General features: G+C 41.5%; 1 protein-coding gene across 1 annotated transcript in view; it reads right to left on the reverse strand.

Moving 5' to 3' along the window:
• Positions 1-8,684: 8,684 nt before the first annotated feature.
• The window catches only part of COL6A1 (collagen type VI alpha 1 chain), a 69,752-nt gene continuing 54,724 nt past the window's right edge, over positions 8,685-23,712 (reverse strand). The window contains exons 27-35 of the mRNA XM_040357614.1: positions 23,417-23,452; positions 23,017-23,053; positions 21,238-21,246; positions 19,564-19,697; positions 19,176-19,285; positions 16,455-16,638; positions 16,201-16,375; positions 16,038-16,067; positions 8,685-11,557 (exon numbers count right to left, since the gene is read on the reverse strand). Coding sequence (XP_040213548.1) covers positions 10,947-11,557; positions 16,038-16,067; positions 16,201-16,375; positions 16,455-16,638; positions 19,176-19,285; positions 19,564-19,697; positions 21,238-21,246; positions 23,017-23,053; positions 23,417-23,452 — 1,326 coding nt within the window. The 3' untranslated portion in view covers positions 8,685-10,946. The remainder of the gene's footprint in view (positions 11,558-16,037; positions 16,068-16,200; positions 16,376-16,454; positions 16,639-19,175; positions 19,286-19,563; positions 19,698-21,237; positions 21,247-23,016; positions 23,054-23,416; positions 23,453-23,712) is intronic.

Genomic DNA, 23,712 nt, shown 5'->3' on the forward strand with positions numbered 1-23,712 from the left:
ATTTACGTATGGTTTAGATTTTGGGCAGGCCTCAAATTTTGTTTATATTTCATGTCAGAAGTTTACAAACACTTTACATTTTTTAATGCCAGCTCTTTTGTTTACATTCTGTTGTCAGTGAGGAATCCTTCGCTGGCAGCAGGAATTATTATACAGGATCTATATAGCGTCAACAGTTTGCACAGCGTTTACAACATGAGGGCAGACAGTACAGTTACAACACAATTCAAGACAGGAGGAATCAGTGGGCCCTGCTTGTAAGCGCTTACAATCTAGAAGGGAGGGTTAAACGAAACAAAAGGTAATAACTGCAGGGGATGAGCTGATGGAGAAAATAAAAATACAGTTGTTAGGTGTGGGTAGGATAGGCTTCTCTGAAGAGGAGGGTTTTCAGGGATCATCTAAAAGCTAATAGAGTAGGAGATAATCAGATAGATTGGGGTAAGGAGTTCCATAGGATTGGAGAGGCTCTGGAAAAGTCCTGAAGGCGATCATGGGAGGAGATGACGAGGGAGCTAGAGAGCAGGAGGTCTTGAGAGGAACGAAGAGAACAATTAGGTTAATATTTTAAGACTAGGCTAGTGATGTAGCTGGCGCTAAACTGTGGGTGGCTTTGTGAGTAATTGAATGGGGGGAAAGAACTGCGCTAAACCCAAATTTATAAATCAAAAGACAAGCAGCTGACACTCAAACAAACAAATTCAAACGGAATGGTGAAAAAAAAATGTAGCTCTAGTGCAGAGGTGGGCAAACTACGGCCCGCGGGCCGTATACGGCCCGGCGGACCTTTTAATCCGGCCCCCGGGCGGATCGCTAGAAATTTGAATTTGAAGTCTGAATTTGCAGCCGAAAGAATTGCGGGTGTTAGCCGCACCTCTTTCCCACCCCCCCGCTGGTGCAGCCGAAGAAACCCGTGGGTGTTAGCCGCGCCTCCTTTCCCGCCCCCCACTGATTCAGCCGAAGAAGCCATTGGAGCTGGCCACACTTCCTTTCCCACCCCCCGCTGACGGCATTCCCAGCCGCCCGTCACCACGTGGAGTGAGTGTCCCCGAATTCAAAAAAGTTTCCCAATTCCCGCCAAGTAATGACCCGGTCCCGACTCCTCACCTCACACTGTGCACACTGCACAGGCTGCTGTAGGAGACCCGAGACGGCCGAGGACTGCAGGCAGCAAAACACTGACAGGACAGAGATTTCATCATCATCATCAGGTACTTGCTTGTGGGGATGCTGGCAGCAATTGATGGCACACTGGCAGCAATTGATGGCACACTGGTGGCACACTGACAGCAATTGATGGCACACTGGCAGCAATTGATGGCACACTGGCAGCAATTGATGGCACACTGGCACCAATTGATGGCACACTAGCAGCAATTGATGGCACACTGGTGGCACACTGGCAGCAATTGATGGCACACTGGTGGCACACTGACAGCAATTGATGGCACACTGGCAGCAATTGGTGGCACACTGACAGCAATTGATGGCACACTGGCAGCAATTGATGGCACACTGGCAGCAATTGATGGCACACTGGTGGCACACTGACAGCAATTGATGGCACACTGGCAGCAATTGATGGCACACTGGTGGCACACTGGCAGCAATTGATGGCACACTGGCAGCAATTGATGGCACACTGGCAGCAATTGATGGCACACTGGCAGCAATTGATGGCACACTGGTTTATGTATGTCTTAGTGATTGATTAACATCACAACTTCATTGATTTGAAATTGATACCCTTATTTTTTGTATGATTTTTGCTTTTGCTCATCACTGCCACACACATGCAGCCATGCATTGCAGGTGTGTGGCAGTAATGAGCAAAACTAAAAATCATACAAAAAAAAAGCTATCAATGAAGTTGTGATGTGAATCAATCACTAAGACAATAAGACATACATAAACCATAATTTATGACACGGCATACATTGTCGTTTGGCAGGACTTTATGGGGACAATGTCTGCAGTCTCTGATCCTCTCTGGTATCATGTGCCAGGTCTCTGATCCTCTCTGGTATCATGTCCGCAGTCTCTGATCCTCTCTGGAAATTTTCACTAATATGAGTCACAAATAGTGAAAAATGTTCATTGTTTTGGGAAATTTTGTTTAATAAATTAAAAAAAAATTCTTGTAAGGCAACCTCACTTTTTCATTGTTTAACTATAACAAGTACTCGTACCAGTTGTCCAACAATGATATTTACTGCTTTTTATAAAGAAATACAATTGATTTTATGCAGTATTGAGTTTAGCCTTTTGGCCCAAAATATTTTTAGTTTCTCATGTGGCCCCATCGAAAAAATAATTGCCCACCCCTGCTCTAGTGCTACGAATGAATGAGGATTACTCCTAAATAAAAAGGGCAAACTCAAGTATACAATGAAAAACCTTAGTGAATAAACACCAAGGATGAATGGTGAGACAACATATGTAAAAAACACACTGTGGATATTAAAGTCCCAAATATAAATGTGAACTCCCAATAACGTGCAAGTGAGGTATAGAACACAGTCCACACAAACTGTAGAAAGCAAATGAAACTTCTTCCTGTTGGAGTGACACCAAATGATAAAAAATGAGGAAGAGTTGCCTAGGATAAATTAGTGAGGTACTCTTACCGGCTCTGGTGGACACGCATGTCTTTCAACAGTGGGTCATATGGGCTTAAGATCCTGGATGTTCTGGATCCTCTATGGAGCAGGGAGGACGGTGCGGATGAAGTGGGATGTAAAATCCCCAGATCCTAACTGCCGAATGAACGTCCTTTTGGGTCAAATCACACTGGATGTGCGCCGGGATAGTTCCTCATAGACGGGCCATGGTGGCGGTAGGTGCTCAGCGTCCTCTCTGTGGACGCCGAGCACCTACCACCACCATGGACCGTCTATTGGGGACTATCCCGGCGCACATCCAGTGTGATTTGACCCCGAAAGGATGTTCATTATATCATTATATCTGTGGATTCGGCAGTTGGGATCTGGGGATTTTACATCCAACTTCATCCAGACCGTCCTTCCTGCTCCATAGAGGATCCAGAACATCCAGGATCTTAAGCCTATATGACACACTGTTGAAAGACATGTGTGTCCACCACAACCGGTAAGAGGCAACTCAGGCAACTCTTCCTCATTTTTTATCATTTGGTGTCACTCCAACAGGAAGAAGTTTCATTTGCTTTCTCCCGTTTGTGTGGACTGTGTTCGATACCTCACTTGCATGTTATTGGGAGTTCACATTTATATTTGGGACTTTAATATTCACAGTGTGTTGTCTCACCATTTATCCTTGGTGTTTGTAAGTAATTGTTAGTATTTTGAATTCAAATCATTGGGTTTTTTTTTTTTTGGGGGGGGGGGGGATAATCGATAATGCTTTTGATAAGACAATTTTGTCTAGTTTTTTTCCTGCAATGTATGGTTGTTTATTATGTAAATGATGTAACATAAAGTATAATGTTGTATGGAATGTTGTTAATAATAATAAATAAAGAAAAAAAATGTGATTATAGAAAAATAAATCGTTGGGTGACCGGAAGCTAGTGGAGGGATTGACAGAGAGGAGTAGCAGATACTGAGTGGTTGGTATGGTGGATAAGTCTGGCAGCAGCATTCATGATGGATTGAAGAGAGGATAGACTATGTAGAGGTAAGCCAATGAGAAGAGAGTTGCAGTAGTCGAGGCGAGAGATGAACAGGGAGTATATTAAGAGCTTTGATGTGTCATTGGTTAGAAAGGGGCGTATTTTGGAGATGTTACAGAGGTTGAGGCGGCAAGATTTGGACAGTGATTGGACGTGGGACTTAAAGGGGAGTTCAGAGTCCAGGACTACACCTAGGACCTTGGCAAGCGGGGATGGGCTTATAGTTGTGCCAACAAGTTTGACAGAAAGATCAGGGGAAGGGGCACATGGGGGAGGAATAATTATAAGTTTGGTTTTGGATAGATTGAGTTTGAGGAAATGGTGTGACATCCAGACTGATATATCTGTTAGTAAATTAGTGATACGTGAGGGGATGGAGGGAGTGAGTTGAGGGGTAGAGAAATAGATTTGGGTGTCTTCAGCATAGAGATGATATTGGAAGCCATGGAAGGCTGACCCAGGGAGGAGGTGTACATTGAAAATAGGAGAGGTACAAGAAAATAACCTTGGGAATAGAGAAAGGAAGAGGAGAGTAGAAAGTAGAATTGTAAGCAACTCTAAAGGTGCAGTTGGATAAGTAGTAAGAGTACAGTCATGAAGACCAAAAGCGTGTAGTTTTTTTGAGGAGGAGGGGTGGTCAACCATATCAAAGGCAGCAGAAAGGTCCAGGAGTAGAAGTACAGAATAGTGTCCGTAGGTTTTGGCCAGTTTTAGGAGAACAGTTTCTGTGGAGTGTTGAAGACAAAATCCAGACTGAAGGGGATCAAGAAGGCTATTCTCAGCAGAGTGGTTGCTTGGTCGGTTGTATGCCGGATGTTCAAGGAGTTTGGATAAAAAGGGAAGCAAGGAGATGGGGCATAGGTTGTTAAAATTGGACGGGTCCAGTGAGGGATTTTTAAGTATGGGGCTGACTAGTGCATGTTTTGGAGAGTTGGGGAAGATGCCAGAAGAGAAGGAGAGATTAAAGATATGGGTTAGAGAGTGTAGAATAGAGTCAGAGGGTGAACATAGCTGGATGTTAGCAAGTAGTTTAGCAACCTTGTCCATAGTAGGAGGGTTCAAATAGGGAATTAATGATAGTACCTGTGGGCATGAAGTGTAAAGCATGGAGCGTATCTGAACAGCAGGGATCTCCTTGCAAATTGTATCAATCTTCTGTTTTAAGTGATTGGCGATCTCCTAGGCAGTGAATGAGTTAGTGGGTGAGGGCAGTGGAGAATGAAGTAGAGAGTTTAAGGTAGAGAAGAGTTGATGGGGATGGGATTATAAGTTGTTAATGAGGGTGATAAAAAATAGGTCTGCTTGGCAGTGAGGTGGCTGGAATTGTATTTTTGGAGGGCAGATTTATATTGGTTGAAATCTATTTGAGAACTTGATCTTACTCCACAGGAGCTCATGAGCACAGCTATTTTTTTTCAGACGTCTAGTGTCATCTGTTTGTCAAGGTTGAATGGGTCGGGCCTGATTCTGTGTGGCCAGGGCCAGTGTGTCCAGTGAGGCTAGAAGTGAAGCATTGTAGACAGAATTGGCTAGGTCTGTGCAGGATAGGGGTGAGATTTTGTCATAGAGGTGGTCGTTAGCAGAGTAGAGAAGAGAAGGGTTGAGATGAAGTAGGTAGCTACGGGTAACTGTTAGGCGGTTGGAGGGAGAGGAGGGGTAGGAGAGGAAGAGAGTGAAACTAATAAGGTAGTGATCAGAGAGAGAAAATGGATAGTTGGAGAGTGCATAGGTGGGAGAAAACGAGGTCAAGTGTATGGCCTTCAGGCCCCGTACACACGGCCGAGGAACTCGACGTGCCAAACACATCGAGTTCCTCGGCCAGTTCAGCCCTGAAGCCGCCGAGGAGCTCGGCGGGCCGAGAGCTCCCATAGAACAACGAGGAAATAGAGAACATGTTCTCTATTTCCTCGCCGAGGTCCTCGTCGGCTTCCTCGGCCGAAAGTGTACACACGGCCGGGTTTCTCGGCAGAATTCAGCCAGAAACTCGGTCGGAAGCTGAATTCTGCCGAGGAAACTGGTCGTGTGTACGGGGCCTCAGAGTGAGTTGAAGCATGTATCCATTGCTTCAGATCAAAGGAGGAGGTTAGATCGAGAAATTATGAAGTGGCAGGCGTGTTACTATGCATATGGATGTTGAAGTAATCGAGAATGACTGTGGGGATTTCAGAAGAGAGAAAGTTGGGTAGCATGGGTCTTGGTTGTTAGGATGCCGGCAGGTGCTGGCTCTTAACAGCTGATGCAAAACTGGATGCCTTGTCTGTTTACATCCATTTAGGTCTGTTTTTTTCTTTATCTTCTTTCCTCTCTTTCCTTCTTTTCCTTTTCTTTCTTTCATAACTCTATAATTTATATTTCTGGAGATGCAACTAGTACAAAATATACAAGTATTGTTTAAATATGATACAACCCAAGAGTTATTCTATGATGCTTAGTTTTTGCATTCTTTTTTCTTTTGAAATAAGAAATAAAAATGGAATAAACCGGGTCTGCATCTGTTTTTTTAATGGAGCAAAAGAAGAGACTTGTTCAACAAAAACAACCTGAACAGACGTGGATGATTATCTGTTCACATCTGTTTGTCCAAAGGAATGCCTTGCTGGCCGTTTTTCATTTGTCAACGGATGGATGAAAAGCGGACAGATGGAATGTCCATGTGAAAAGGGCCTTAGCAGTACAGGAGAAGAGCCTATATAACTGTAAAAGACTGAAGTTCAGCATTTATGTTACCATAAATGAAAAGTAATTTTTCTACCAGAACAGAATTAAAAAGGGGGCCTGGAATGGAGAGACACAGAAATAAAAGTAATGGAGGGCCGGGTGGGACAGGGTGGAGAGGAGATATTTAATAGAAATTGTGACACACACAAGCACATGAGTAGCAAGACTCAATAGTGATTTTTTTGTGTGTCAAGTAAGTCTGCACAGCGAACATCTTAGTGGATTAGGGACAGGTAAGTGTGTAGCTTGTCGGGGATCCTAGGGAGAACATTGGAATCCACTAAAGTTAAGAACACCCTTCCTTTACTCTACATGACTTACTTCAAAATGTATCAGCAATGTTGAAAAAAGTAATTTGTGTATTTTAATGGATTTTGGAAAAATGGATATATTAGGCTTACTGTGGAGGCAAAATGAGGCAATACCGCCCCTAAATGAACTATGCTTTCCCTCCCTATTGTCTCAATTATTTTTAATGTAGTGATTCTTCCATAGTAAAGTTGCCAATTAAAGATACAATTTCCCTTCTACCAGTCAATGGCTCATGACAATGACAATGCCAGGACGTTAGCCTACTGAATGAGGCATGAGAGGGTAACATTTAGCACAATTATACCAACATATTCCACAATTCAAGTTCAACTTATAGTAGTAATAGTGGGCAAAACTTAAAAGGATATTAAATCCATATTTTTTTTTGCTTTTCAAGATACTGAGGGCTTCACTTTTATTGTCTTCTGCTATTTCAGAAATGTATAGCTTTCTATCCTCTCTTTTCATGTGCTCCCTTGACTTTGGGCCCCTGATTGCCTTTGTAAGGAGGCTTCTTGGCATGCAGGGTCCTACAATGACCCACTGGAGTTACACTTTCATGTGTGCCCCCAAGAATAGGCCTAAAGCCCTATATGAAGGTGCTGCTTGTGCAAACACGCACAGACAGCTAGAGAAGACAGCAAACAAAAAGTACATTCACCCTATTCCATAAACGGCAGACACACTTCTCTTCATTCTTCAAAAGAAGTCTTTTACAGTGGCTCCTGAGGCTGTCTTTTTGTACTGCCTGTGCATGCCTGGCAGCATCCTTACATCGGCTAATGGGGCACATATGAGCAGGGGCATTGATGGCACATGTGGTCCCAAGTACAAATATCACGTGACTTTGATTTACAGTGTGCCCTTTTCAACCACAATGTGGGGGAGCAGCATACAGGCAACTGATGGATGAGACTGTTAAGCCCTGTACACACGGGCAAGAATCTTGTCAGGAAAAAAACGTTGTTTTCCCTGACGATATTCTTTGCAAGAATCTCTTGCCGCCCGAGTGTACAGACTATCGTTTCAAAAGAACCACAGTTCTTTTGAAAGGAAATAACGCAGTAACGTCATTGCATACGACGAGCATGTGCTCGTCACATTCGATGCCATCGCCACCAACCTTGGCCGTGAAAGCTACCGCGCATGCGTCAAAGTCATTTCGAGCATGAGCGGGTTTCCACGGCGACAAGCAAGTATACACACTATCGGGTTTCTCGTCGGGAAACAGGCCGACAAGAATCTTGATGAGAAAAAAGAGAGCAGGTTCTATTCTGTCCAGATTTCCTGACGAGAAACCTGAAAGCCTCGTACACACGAACGGTTTTCTCGGCAAGAAGCAGTTTTCTTGCTGGTTTTTGCCGAGAAAACCAGTCGTGTGTACGAGGCTTAAGACTCATTTATTTATTTTTGTAGGAATTCTGTATTGTACTGTTAGGATGTGTGACTAAAAAAGGGAAGGCCTTAGTACTGCTTTAACAATATAAGTTGGGGTAATAAAAGGGGAAGGAAAGAGGGGTTAAAGTTATCTTTTCAAAATCTCCCTAATACCTCCATATAGATTGTCTGCTCTTACCCATTGCTTTGCAGAATACCATTTGTCTGCAAAACTACAGAATTATCGAGTGAATCATAAATAAATCTAATGACCAGAATATGAAGTAAGCTTTGCTAGTTTCACAAAACTTGAAGAATAAAATACTCAAGCCTCACAAATGTTCGTTATAGGACCCACCGCTCTTCATGATCTGAGTAAAAGCTTTTATGTATTTTGCCTTAAAGTTTATATAGCCAGTGAATTAATTTGTTTAATGACTATATTTTTAGCATGATCTACAGTATTCCCATGCAGTACTCTTTATTACTAACATATGAGTGTCTAGAGAATCAAAATAAAGATAAAAGGGAATAAGAGGGACGGGAGTAATAAAATCAAGATGGTGTTCAAGCTGCAATTTTAATGAAATCCATGCATATCTGAAAAACACACATAAAGAACACAGACTCGTAGGTGGTAAAACCCTTTATTCAGAGACCAGAGTGAGCATAGATTGAAAAAAAGAGGGGCCTTACAACCGTATTGTACAGGAGGTATTGCTGTCACACCTGTACCAGCTCTGACAGCATTACAGGATTTCCTGTACACAGAGACAAACTAGGTCATAAGACTCCACACGTGCTTCATTTCCCTGAATATAGCACCAATAAGAAAACACTAATTAACCCTTGCACTTCCAGCATGTTGTATCAGGCTTGGTAGTCTTTGTGCACACATTTTCAATGGAAGTGCAGAAAAGTGTTTTTTGAGACTTCATCATCTAAATTGTAAATTACACAATTCTCTCAAAGTAAAAAGTAAAAAAAACACAATGGTCCCTGTCAGCGGGCTCTTCTTGTTTCCCTGGAGTCTGATGGAAACTAAGGGGGCGATTTACTAAAACTGGGGATCAACAGAAGTTGGTACAGCTATGCATAGTAACCAATCAGCTTCCACTTTCAACTTGTTCAATTAAGCATTGACAATAAAACCTAGAAGCTGATTAGAGACCATGCTCTTCTGCACCAGATTCTGTGTGCACCAGTTTTAGTAAATCCACTTGTAGAAGATTAAACTTGTGGCTTATATCTGCATTAGCATTACCGTACTTTTATTCCTGCAGATTCACTTTTATTTAGAGTTTAGTTTCTCATAATTATCGAGTATTAACTTTAGGTCTTCATGAAATAGCTAAACAACTTCTATATTTGGGCAACCTATATTTGGCAAGTGGTTTACCAAAAAGCTCTAGATAAAATGCTGAAGACATTTCATTGTAAGGAGATTTGTAGAAAGATTTTATTTCTGTAATGCTTGAAACTTAAGGAACATTCAACCTGCACAAACTCTTCTGTCATTGGAACTATTCCAAATCTGGATATAAAGAGAACATTTACATGGTATTTCCTTTCTTGAAGTTCCATTTTCTGATTGATGTTGACCACTATATCATAATATTTTGTATATAAAGTGCTTCCTAATCAGCCAACTATTTTCTTCTTATGTGTACCTTCTTAGCACTCTATTGAATTTGCTAAGAATCCCCTCACCTACCTCGTTAACCTACAGTGCAGGTTGCCATTTTGTGGATTGAACCCAAATCTGAGAAAGCTGTGATGTGACTGACAAAAGAAAATCACAGGTATTAATTTACTAAAGGCAAATAGACTGCACTTTTTAAAGTGCTGTTCCTCCAGAGCTTAGTAAATGAGGGGAAGCTCTGCTGACGTCCATCATCCTATAATGTACATGCAAAAAAGCAGGTTTTTTTCCTTGCATTTCCGTGATTGGGTATTCTTTGCAGAGTGGAGCTTTATCTAATTTACTGAGCTCTGAAGCATCTGCACGTGAAAAGTGCACAGTCTATTTGCTTTTGGTAAATTGACCCCATAATGTGCAATACCTAGATGTTGACTAATTTATTGTAAAATTGATGCATGTGATAAGTGCACTTTAGTCATACACAACTGTACATACAGTTGCAGATCATAAAATATAAGGTTGCAGTGGTTCTCTCTATGTAAGTAGTATATAAACTAGTAATGTTCTAAATGTCCTAAGGTATTCTTGGGGACTGGTCGTAAATGTTTTCTGCAGGCTCTAATGAGAGCAAATGTTTCAGCTTTCTTATATTTTATTTGATAGACAGTGACCCCAGAGTGCATTTTTAAGAGTATGTTTCCATCATTTTGGTCTAAAGCATATAGGCATATAGAATGTGTAGGCTATCCCTGGATGATTCTGTATAGAATAAAATTTGTGGGGAAATTTACTAGGGCAAAACTCAAGTGCTGGTAAACATTTCAATAAACTTGATGCTGTGTGTATATCTGAATTTACAGTATACATACATGTAACATCATATATACACACAATTTATTGACACCTCTCATACCCTTTAAAAGCAGAGTTTGCCAATGGGCAGAATAAACCTGCGGGAACCAATATTAAAATGACACTGTTCTTCAAACATCTAGGGACCCTGAGATATTCAAGACCAGAAGGATAAAAGCTATTAAAAATATAGACATTTCTTATGCAAGGCTGAGTTGAATGTACAAGTTAGGTCATTTTAAAATCCAGTAAAAGGTATGAGAGGGGCTTTGATGGACTAGGCAAAATAACAATCTGCAGGGTAAGTCATACCCCTTCATTATATTCTGAGACCACAGTGCATGTGGCTGAGGTACAACTCTTGCCTGTTTTGTTAATTGTAGGGGTGCTGTTAGTTTACTGGGGTTTGAGAGACACTCGACGGCTCACGGTCTTGTACAAAACACCTTTGAGTAGAGAAGCATAATCAGGAACACGGAATAGGCTCCTCTCATTTATGGCAATCTTGGAATCAGCAGGAGCACCCGTTAGCAGTATTCTTAGATTGTCCTCGTGAGGTCGGTTTCCTATTGCCAGAATCGAAACCTCAAGGCCAGCTGCCCGGGCATCTCTTACAGCCTGTAGAAGTGTTCCCTCTGATTGTGTGTTTCCATCGGAGAAGAGCAACACCTTCTTAGATGACCCTGGTTCACCAACTTCACGATATAGTTCTGTGACTGAACGCAATGCTGCTCCCACATCTGTGCCTCCATTTATAAACTTCATACTGTCTATTCCAATCACTGCTTCTGTATAGTTGGAAACAAATTGCAGCTCAACCTTCTGATCAGTACGCCCACTGTACTGTAACACAGATAGTCTCACAGAGTCAAATGCAGGACTTTTAGCCTCTAGGAAACGTTGTGCCAGTCGCTTCACAAAGCTTTTGCTTATTTCAAAGTTTCGGCTGCCAACACTTGCAGAGCTGTCCACAAGTAGAGTGATGTCGGCAGGAACATCAAATGATACTGAAGAGAAAAAAAAAATGACAGCTTGTCATTCATGTGTATAATTTCATCTATAAGTAAATTTACAAAAATGAGAAAAGTCTATTTTTTTTTTGGTAGCTGACAATAAAACATGTTCGCTGGTAACCTTTACCAGTTTTTGAAGGACCAGTTTTCCTGTTTCTTTGCTCAGCTGAAGCAGATGTTTTGCCTAACTGCCATCAATTACTCTTAACTAAAAGCCTCAGAAATGTAAATGTTTTATTTGTTCATATTTCCCTAGTTTCAACATTGTACACACTCTGATAATAGAGGTCCTACAAATAGCAGTAAATGTGCTGGCTTTAAATGAATACTAAAATCAATAGTCTATTTCTGGACCATTTATTAGTCTGGCGTGCCTCTGAATGTGTTTCCTACAGAAGCCAAAACATGGTCTACACACATGGAAGAGCTGCCTACTGAATAACTTCTAAAATTAGCCCATTTTGGGATATTTGTTCCACTTAGGGTAATGTAGCACTCCACTGATCAATTTCCTTACCTAAGATTCCATATGTCCTTAAAGGGTCACTAAAGGAAACATTTTTTTTTTTGTTGCTGAAATGACTGTTTACAGGGTATAGAGACACAACAGTTAACTGATTGCTTTTAAAAAATGATTAAAAATAGATAAAAACCAATCATATAATGTACCTGCAGTTTAGTTTTGTTTTTGCTGTTGTTTCCTGGTTCTCTGATGTACAGAGCCAGAGAGCCAATAGAGGGCAGTGAAGGTTTTGCAAAACGAAACTGGATTGGTGCTGAGGGATTTTAGACACACAGTAATCACACCTCCTTGATTAGTCACCACAGTGAGAAATCTCCCAGTACTGTGGTGATCAGGAAACAGACAACCAGGAAGTGTCCAGAACAGAGAGGAATTACAGCAACATCAAAGCAAAAACGAACAATGAGGACATGAAACCAGGACTGCAGTAAGGTAAAGGAAGCTATTTAGCTAAAAAAAAAAATTCCTTTAGTGACCCTTTAATGGTTTTGCTCACTTGTAATAGATATGCCAAGTTTTTATGGACAATAAGGGTGGAGACATAGGTGTGCGCAGCCTATTGCATTAGGGTGTGCACCTCAAAGCTCAAACACACACATGCGCAGTAAAGCAGTGGACGGTGTCAGTAGAGCAGTGGACGGTGTCAGTAGGGACGAGATTGGTGTCAGTAGTTTTTTTTTATCATTATTTTATTTTGATGTCATTTAAAACATTTTTTTTATAATTATTATTATTTTTTATAATTTGTTAGAAGCCCCATTGAGGGGCTTTGATGAAATAGCAGAGAAAGGGACTGAGGACAGATTCTCCAGTGCTTTTCTCTATCACGGGGGGGGGGGGGGGGCGGGGTAGGTGATATTCGGCAAGGGAAATCTGAATCACACAGGGTGATTAGGGTGTGCCCAGGACACCCTGTGCGCACACCTATGGCTACCAGCTATACTCATTTGTGGGCATTTTCCTGCTTCTAGATTTTTCATCTATTTTTAAAATATGAAGTCTGCAGCAGGAGGAGTAAAATATCTCTGCTTTGCAACTTGAAAGCTACAATGTAGTGTAGATGGGAAAATGCTGATAATTAACTTCCCTGGCGGCAATCCTGAGTATGGCTCAGGGTTAAATTTCAGTACCATTAGCGGCAACCCCAAGCCACACTCGGGATTGCATCTCAGGATCCTGGTCCAGGTTAATTACCTTGTCCCCAGGATCCTGCGATGTCCCCCCTCTGTGTCTGTGGACTGTGTCCTCTGCCCGATGCCCTGTGTGCCAGTGTTCTGTCAATTTCTCCAACCCGTCAGAAACTCCAACCACTTAAATTCTGGCTTATTTAAAACAGCAGTAGTTGGAGTTTTTGATGAATTGATGGTTGGACACAGTACTGGCAACTGAATAGAGTCCGGTGCAGGATAATATGAGCAGAGATTCTTACTCTGCACCGTTACTAGCCAACAAAATGGCCGCCTCTGAGGCGGCGACAACTTTGTCCTCATTAGCCACTGTGCTGTCAAAACAGCTCAATCTTCCTATACCATGGTGACGTGGTTGGAGAAATTGAAAGAACACTGCACTCCGTTCCCTGCGAACGTCGTGACGAATGAGGGCTGAGCCCGGTGGCAAATTCAAAAGTACGAAATTCAAAACACATACAGTACACTGTAATCTTACAGATTACAGTGTACTGTACACTGTTCTTTCTGCCTGGAAACTTAAGATTGTCCATGGGAACCAAAAAGTGTCCCTTTATGTCAAAAGCAGTTTTAGACCAGCTAGAAAACAGTGATAGTAAATTAGAACACTTGCAGAATTGAGTGATAGTGAATCGTTGGGAAATTCACATTATTATTATTTTATTATTTTTCATAAATATTAATAATAAATTTTTGAATTATAATTTTATAATTTCTTGTTTCAAACTTTATCATACCCGGGATGTCTACCAGACTCTTGTTTGGACAGATTTAAGTGTGTTAATACTAAAAATTACAGGCCTACACTATAAAACGCCAAATTTCTATGCAAAACAGTGTACCGCTTTGAGATTAAAAAATCTGACATAATCATACCGCCTGGGAGGGTTGGGAAATGGGATTTAAAAGACATCCGCCTATATACTGTAATTTGGATGAGCTTACCCTTTAACAAAGATCAGAACATTATAACAGAATTCTTCATAATAATATATAATGCAAATTTAGTCGTTATGTTTCTCTTTTTTTTTTTTGTGAAAAGCCCTTTCTAGGACATGTATGTCTCTTGTACAAAAGATAGTGCAGCGCTAATAGCAAGTCCATATAAAAATCATCCACGTGATCTTTAAAATGTAACTGTAGGTAAAAAAACATGCGGGTGATGAGCGTGGATTGTAGTAAGACACCTTCACCAGTGACAGAAATGGCCGCTCACCTCACAGGATAGACCCTCTGTTAGATAGGGTCAAACACGCTTTCCCATGAGGGTAAAATCCAGGCATAAGCTCCAACATGGACCAAGCAATCGGATTCCCAAATGATACCAATGGAAGGTAAGTTCAATCATGTAAAAGAAGGACAAACCATAGTGCTCTCCGCAATACCAGTATAAGATTTTAATATAAAATATAAAAACCTCACAAACAAAGGCACTAGAGCCAGTGCCAGGCGAGTCAACAAGATGTGAAACACAGTAGAACGGCTGCGGGTGACGTCACATCCTTCCCCACCGAACGTTGCGTCCCACCAGACATCCGCTGAAAAAGTCCCGCCCCAAGAGACGCAACGTTCGGTATTGCGGAGAGCACTATGGTTTGTCCTTCTTTTACATGATTGAACTTACCTTCCATTGGTATCATTTGGGAATCCGATTTCTTGGTCCATGATGGTGGATGACTTTTATATGGACTTGCTATTAGCGCTGCACTATCTTTTGTACATTTATCACAGGAATTTTTTGAATTGACTCCTAGTGTTCAGCTGCTTGTCATTTATGTATTTATTGCGCTGATTTGTTTTCTGTTTACATGTATGTCTCTTATTTTTATGCTGCAAAAAAATTAGTTTCCAAAAGCTATCTGATGTCCTGTCTCTGAGACAGGAAGTGATACAATGATTCATCATAGGTATAATAAAGAGGTCCATAAAAGAAGATGAAACAAAAAGCGGCTTAATTATTTGCAATTATCTGTAAATGAACAGTATGGGCCAGATTCAGAGAGAAATGCCTATCTTTAGGCGGGCGTAGCGTATCTCATATACGCTACGCCGCCGTAACTTTGAGAGGCAAGTCCCGTATTCAGAAAGAACTTGCGCCCGAAGTTACGGCGGCGTAGCGTATATGGGCCGGCGTAAACCCGCCTAATTCAAAATAGGCTGGTAGGGGGCGTTTTGTATGGTAATTAATCGTGACCCCACGTAATTGACGCTCCTTACGAACGGCGCATGCGCCGTCCGTGAAAGTATCCCAGTGCGCATGCTCCAAATCACGCCTAAATGCTTTAGACGTGAACGTAACTTACGCACAGCCCTATTCGCGTACGACTTACGCAAACAACGTAAACAACGCAAAATTCGCCGCTGTCCCGACGTCCATACTTAACATTGGCTGCGCCTCATATAGCAGGGGTAACTTTACGCCAAAAAAAGCCTTACGTAAACGACGTAAATCAATGCGCCGGGCGCACATACGTTTCTGAATCGGCTTATCTAGCTCATTTACATATTCTACGTGGAAATCAACAAAAGCGCCACCTAGCGGCCAGCGTAAATACGACGGCGTAGGAGAATTACGCCGCTCGTATCTAGGCAACAGTGAGGCGTATCTGATTCTATGAATCAGGCGCAGAGATGCGACGCCTCACACTCAGAGTTACGACGGCGTATCTGGAGATACGCCGTCGTAACTCCTTTCTGAATCCGGGCCTATGTATCTACAAGCTAAAACATCATGCATAATAGATGGAACAAGCACTATACTTACTGGCACAAGTGTAATCAGGACACTTCTTATCTGCAAGGGAAAAAATAAATAACTTACATCATAAGAAGTAAATTTAAAGGGCAAAAAAATATATGTATAAACTAAAAGTATCCTTAGCAACACAAATCTTACTAAAATACATTTCTTAGAAAAAGAGTGTTACCTTTACAAATATGAGCAGTCAAATTGTGCAGGAAGCCATCATCAAGCAGTTCCGTATAGCTGGCCTTCTGTAGAGACAGTCCTGGGGTTTTTGATGCTCCTCCACATGCAATCTCACCCAGCTGATCAGGGTTTGCAGCAGACTGGAAGATGTCCCCAACTCCCAAAGACACAACCTATGCAAGATACAAGAAATGTGAGCTTTAATGTATTAATGCATGGTCAGAATTGTAATGACCACATATATCTACTCACCGGAGCAACCTCGCACAATGTGTTCAGTGGTGTCTTGTCCCTCAGGATATCAGAGTGGCCATCTGTCAAAACAAGTGCTACTCTCTTGTCTGATGCAAACTTCTTTAGTAGGTTATCTTTAGTGAAAGCAAGTGCCTCTCCAGTCCAGGTACCACCGGCTATCCAGCCCAATTTCTTAATCGCCCTGCAAATAGAAATGATGCAAAGTTTTTGCAATATGAAATATCATTCCTGCTTCCTATGATAGCAGAAAAATAAAATATTTGGCTTAAATTCGAACTGGAATTTTTTATTTTTTTTGCATTAAAGTGTTTGTTACCCCAACATTTCATATTAATTATATGTGTCTGAAGTACCATACATTTATGTTAAAAAGTATCTTGTTCCCTTTGCATTCCTTCCTTTATGTGAAATACATGGTGATCCTACCAGTACCCCTGGTTTACTATTTAAACTGACAACGCTAGGCATGGAAGCACATCCATTCCAGTGTGGTCAGTTTTCTGGCTGTGCTGCACTCCTGCAGTCCTGCCTGCACTCCATTGGGCGCTGATACCCCCACCCCGTACATTCTTTCACTGGAAAAATTAGTATGCTGTTTTCTCTGCCTCTTGTTGACACACCCCCATGCAGCCTTCACCCTCACCTTTCCTTATGCAGTTGCATACAGAGGTTATATGATAACTTATATACAAGAAAAAGGTACTTAGAATTATTTTTAAATATAAACACAAATGTTTTGTCTTTCATTTCTATTTTGAACTGAATGGGTTGTTTTACAAGGTAAGGGTTTACATATATTTAAGCAGAAATGTTCACAAGGATATGCCTGTTATTGTCCAGTTTGTAGCCCTGCTAATGTGCTGGGGGGGGGAGCAAACAATCCACCCGCCGCCACCCGGTCGGTAGGGTCACAGATGGCCGGGTCACGGGCCCATCCCCCCAGTCGGTGAGTCACTTACCCCATCTTGAGGGCAGCATGGCAGCGGCGGTGGAGGCTTCTCTGCGGGCTGCTTGCTTGCTGCTCGATTCCCCAACGTGTATCTTTTCCCCCCTCTCCCCCATGCACCGTGCGTCTCCTGTCGGCCAATCCGATCGGCTTTCATTTTAGTCAATCAGGTAATGGGTCTCATGACCCATTTCCTGATTGGCCGGGAGGAGATTCAGTATTACAATAGCAAATATTAATTCGCTATTGTCACACAACTGGATGGGCTCAGAGCGCAGAGCTCTGCGCCCCGAGACCACCCTTTTTTGAAGCCTATTAGAGCGTCTGGCTCTAATCATGTGCTTCAAAACCCCCTCCCCCCATTAGAATCCATGGTCCGGCATCCCTGTATGTAGATCAGGCGGCCCCTAGTGGACAGACCACCACTTTTAGAAACATAGAAAAGTGACAGCAGAAAAAAGGCTAAGTAGTCCATTGAGTGTGCCCATTTTTTTTTATGCAATCTATGTCTGCATTGCCTACACATAACTTAGAGATTTCACTAAAGGTCAGCCCTGTGCCCCTAATCACCTGACTCTTTTATGTTCTCAGGTGAGGACCCTGGGCAAGACTGAACATCTGATATCAGTCTTCAAGTATAGACCTAATCTATGAAGGTTCATTGATTAAAAACCTAAAATAAAAACTCATGCAAACATAGGTAGTATCAGCTCAAAATGCAATTTTGCTATTTCAATTTTTTTTTTCACTCTCACTGACTTAAAGTGGCGTTTCAGCCACAAGATTTTTTATTTTTTTATAAGTCAGCAGCTACAAACACTGTAGCTGCTGACTTTTATTAAGGACACTTACCTGTCCAGGGAGCCCGCAATGTCTGCCCCATTGGCTCGGGTTCAGGTGCCGCCATTGTAACTAAGAGAAACTGGCAGTGGAGCCTGCAGGCGTTACCACTGGTTTCCTACTGTGCATGCGTGAGTTATGCAGCGCTTTCTGATGGCCCGTCGGCTTCTGGGACACACACAGGTCCCAGAAGGCAGCGGGGGAAGTAGGAAATGATTCTGTGGGCGGCCGAGGTAGGAAGGAAGTACACTCAGTACTTTACATAAGGTAAGTAAAAAGAAACAAAAAATATCCAAAAACTAGTGGAGAGGTGGTCATTCCTTTAAGAAGAAGTTGCAAAATAGGGTGGAACTCTGCTTTAATGGAATGGTGAGGGGTCAAGGTAAGTAAGTATGTGCAGCTGGTAGAGATGGTATTAAAGTCATCTTGTTGCTTTATTCTGAATGAGGAAAGCACATGTTCATTTTAGGTAATACAATTATGATTATATTCATTATATACATTTTTTTCATTATAGTGACTAATACAACTTTGAATGTGGAGTTGTATCTAGCTCCACAGCTAGCAGATGGACTTGTAATGTTTAAAGCTTTAAATTTGCTTTTTATTTGGATGTGGAAATTTTTTCCTTAAAGTGTAAGAAAACCCTACTGTTTTCAGCCAAGGAAGCTGCCATCTTTGCCTCTGTTTAATCTACAACTGCCACAATGCTGCACATGTGATCAGTTATGACACCAGCCATTGGATGGCTTGACAGTTTGGTTGAGAGCACAACCAATGGGAGTGTTACATTTCCAGCACGTGCGGTAAATGAAACTGTTTTAGGGATTGGTTTACTTTAAATACTCTTTACGCTTTAAATACTCTTTTGAATATATTGTACATATGTATATTTGTTCCAAGTTGATTGAATGTAAAAAAATGTCACTTACTCTTTCAGCTGCCCAATAGTCTGGATATTGGCATCTCCCATGGCTACAGATTCCTGGGTGTCTCCATGGCTGTACTGCACCACTCCAACTCGGGATTCTCCAGAGTCAAACTGCAAAGTCAAACAATATGATAACTCTCTACTAAACTGTGAATGTAACTGTACTAAACTAAAAGCTGTTAGCTATACATTTCTGTACTTTGTCATATTTAGTAAAGAGAATTGTAATAAAATGCAGTTTAGTAATAGTGATATTTATTTGGTAAAACTTGCAGCATGCAAATATTATAAGTGTATATTGATGGTAAAAAAAAAAAAAAAAGAAAAGATACGTGTAAATTGATGACTTATAAAATATCATCTGATGTAATATTTGTAATTATTCTCACCTTGACATGTTCGTCCCTGCTCAAACGATCAATAACCTTTATTATAAATTCTTTTGCTAGCTGGAAATTGGTGTTACCAATACTTTCAGAACTGTCAAGTACGAAAAGTACATCAATAGGACCACATACGCAGTCTATAAAGAAAATGAAAAATGGCACCATGAATAGTGTTCTGTTGCAGTTGAAAGTCTGTAAAGACCTATAGGGGGAGATTTACTAAAACTGGTGCACACAGAATCTGATGCAGCTGTGTTTAGTATCAGCTTCTAGGTTTTCTTGTCAAAGCTTAATTAAACAAGATCAGTGCCGGTTCACACTACAGCGACTTGGGATCTGACTTGTCAGACCTCAAGTCGCCCCAAGTTGCTTGACATCAGAAATACCATGTTAGTCAATGAGAGCCGTCTTATTGTACACTACTGAAATCGCTCCGACTTCAGAAAAGGTTGCTGTACTACTTCAAGGCGACTTCTAGGCAACTTGTACCCATAGATTTCAATGGAAGTTGCCTCCAAAGTCGGATCTCCATCTTAACTGAAGCTACTTTACAGGAAAAGAAAATAGTTTACTCAGGCAAACCCCTCCCTCCCACAGAGCTGATTATTCTGTGATTGGCCACAGCCAAAGTTGCCTATCCTGGAGTTGCGTTGTAAGTTGCTCTAAGTCGCGCTGAAGCCGTGCTGAAGTCGCCTTGCAAAGTCGCGCTGTGTGAACCAGCAGTAATAGTATAAGCTAATTGGTTACTATGCACAGCTGCACCAGATTCTGTGTGCACCAGCTTGAGGCTGGGTTCACACTACTACACTACTTTCATCCTACTTTGCTCTGCTACATTGGTCCTACATTTATCCTACATTGGTCCTACATCCATCCTACTTTCATGAACAGGATACTACTTTGGTCCGACTTCAATGATATTCAATGGGCCTGAAGTAGGATCAATGTAGGACCAAAAGTAGTACAGGGAGCATTTTCAAAGTCGGACCGACTTGTGTAGGACGCTACAAGACGCTCTCATAGGGAAACATTGAACACAGAGCAAAGTAGGATGAAAGTAGTGTAGTAGTGTGAACCCAGCCTTAGAAGGTCTTCCCCATAGTGTTTCATGCATCTGTTGCAAGATCAGACAGCACACGGATAAGCTTTATTCAGTAAACTGTGGTATTCTGAAGAATAAAATCCAATACAACATTATTTATTCAGGATAAATGTAGAAGAAACTTTCATGGGAGAGCCAATTGCTTTGTAGTCTAAAATCTAACATGCTGAGTTGACTGGTCAGTACAGAAAGGGTCCCCTTTGATCTTTAGTTTATTTCAGATAAGGGCTCAAATGTCATATATAGATGACAGCTACACCACATGAGTGAAGAAGCTAAGGGCTAAAAACATTAACAACTACCCTGTTACGGGAAAGAATAACATCAAAGAAAAAGCAAAGAAGATAGGTAGTCATGATTCTGGATACAGTCAGGACACCTATCATATGAGAGTATATATAGGAAAAGGCAAATTGTATGATACACAACATGGGCAGTTGTCATGCCTCAAGAATCAGGACAATTTTTGGGCCCACTGGTACGGGAGGGATAACAAGAGAAGTGGAAACATGCATCAGTGCAAGCCAAAGAGGAAAACATAAGTGTAGGATTAGAAGAAAACAGCACATACTTACCACAGCAAGCTGAAAAACGAAAACAGACAGTTAAAAGCCAATCAAAAACATCATGTCATAAACAAAGCCAACATCAAAGATACGGCTGAGAATGAACAGGCCTGACATCAGACATACAGAGTGCAAACATTACAAAAGAACTCTCTGAAGTGCTGAAGGACAGTTCTTACAGAGCATATAAAACATCACGAGTCAGAGCAGACATGAGAAGAAGGTCATCCAATTACAAATAATCCAATATCAGACCTTTCAATCAAATAAGCTCAGAAAAGACTCCTCAACCAAATATTGTTAAATGTATTACTAACCTCTAATTTTTGCCAGACTAACCTTTTTAACGTTCTTCAAAAATGACATTTACACATATAACTACAGGCGCTGATATCATGTCAATTACCCTTCATATCAAATGCTTTATACCTTTATGAACAATATATTGTTTAACAGCTGGGAATCTGGACTTATCATCCAAGACACAAAGCAGTGTATTTAAAACTAGTTATACAACGTGGTTACTCTGCATTATTTTACTTACTGCTATCATTGGGAGTCATTTATAAAGCACAGTGAGCTTTTTTTTCTCTGTTTTTCAGATCTTATGAGTTCTTAGCTTATACAGACACCTAGCTTGTGCTTCGCCCACAAAGGGCATTCAACAGGTTTGCTATTATATATCCCTGCCCAGCAGCACCTATATATCTTTTTGTATGAAGAAGCATTTGTCCCATTCCTTTCCCTGCAATGTTGCAGTACTGGTACTTGATGATTGGCCCAATGCTATCACATGGCATGGGCATGCCGAGACTGCCCCCCTAACTTCAAGGATTAAAAGTTTGTTTAGGTCTGGGGGACATGAAAAAATGGTTTTGCTTATTCGATCCGCTGCTACTGTGGCAGATGGCGCTCCCCTATGCTCCAGCAGTGGACTGTTCCTCAGTGTTCTCATGTTTAGTGCAGAGGACCTACAACCGCAGAAACATGGGGAGTAGAGGCTACGGATTCTGATCTTGTAGCATGAGGGAGCTTGCAGGGGTCGAAGATTGAGTAAGTAAAAGTGTTTTTTCCAGTACCCTAGATGTAAACCACCCACAGGGCGTAATCATGGAGTACATGGATGCATGTCTAGAGCGGTACTCCGAGCTATGCATGGCCACATTAAAGCAAACATGATTTTTCCTGCATGGGCATAGCACAGGTACATTTTAAATTGGTTTTAACCCTGTTACAACCACTTTTACCTACAGGTAAGCCTAAATTAAGTCTTACCTGTAGGTGCTTGAAATATCTCCTAAACCTCCACGGTTTAGGAGATATTTACAAAAATCATGGGCGCCGATGTCTACGGCGAATGCGCCATAGACAATGGCACAGGCACGCTTTAGCAACGACTAGCGTGCTGTTCCTAATGGAGGCCGTGCCGTGACTGGCGGCTCCTGCGCATCGCGGCTCCGGCCAATCACAGTGCCAGAGCCGCGATACCCGGAAGTCAATCCCGGAAGAGATGTGGCCACACCTCACAATAATGAAATAATTCTAAACAGTACACTGGCTGTTCCTCTCTGTCTTTTACTATCTGGCATATAGTCTAGCATTTGCGTAATTCCCAATATACTCATGGAGTGGAATGACTGACACATTGCTGGTACATGTGCTGGATCCTAGTTTTATTGCTTGGATAGGATCATATGCTTTAGAAACATACTGCACTAATGTAGATGATTTAATTTTCTTGGAACCTCCCTAGAATGAACTATTAAAGATAATTGGGTTAGTACTTACAGCACATCTTCATGATAATGTCCAGAATTTCACACTCCTGTGAATACACATGAAAAAGATTGGTTGCCTTTCTAAGTAAATGTGTAAACCAGACCTTAAACGGTAAAACTCTCTAGTAATGGACACCATCCAAGCTCCTCTTTTAGACAAAGAATGAGTCACTTGGAATAAATGTTTCATATTGCCTTGTATTTCTGCATGGAATCTCGTAATGCCAGTGACTGGCAGACAGGACATCAATATTTAACCAAAAGTTGGGATGCTATGCCTAGTAGTTTAGGTTCTGGCAGTCTCCAACAACGTGTTATCACAACCCCACATTAATGGCTACATCACTGCAATAAAGGGGGCAGAATATTATTACCAGGCAAAATGCCAACAAGAACAAAACATGACTCACATCTGGGCCTGGTGGGCCTGGAGGTCCTGGAGGTCCCTAGAAGGGAAGATGTTCAAAGAGAAAATGTAGTCAACAAAATTAGAGCACAAACTATTCCAGCCACAGAGTGCTAAATGATATTACATCGTAAGAGGCAGTAAAACTGCCAGTAATCTCTCATAGGAGAACAGTTAAGGATATCAGCACTGCTTTCTGGCATCTGTATGCTGAACATTACCATGTTTAGAAATGCTGCAGATGCTTATTAGAAGGTTGCAAGCAGCATCTGAGCCTGACATCAGGCAGCCCAAATCCAA

The sequence above is a fragment of the Rana temporaria genome, chromosome 6, assembly GCF_905171775.1.
Source record: "Rana temporaria chromosome 6, aRanTem1.1, whole genome shotgun sequence".
In the NCBI taxonomy this organism is placed as follows: domain Eukaryota; kingdom Metazoa; phylum Chordata; class Amphibia; order Anura; family Ranidae; genus Rana; species Rana temporaria.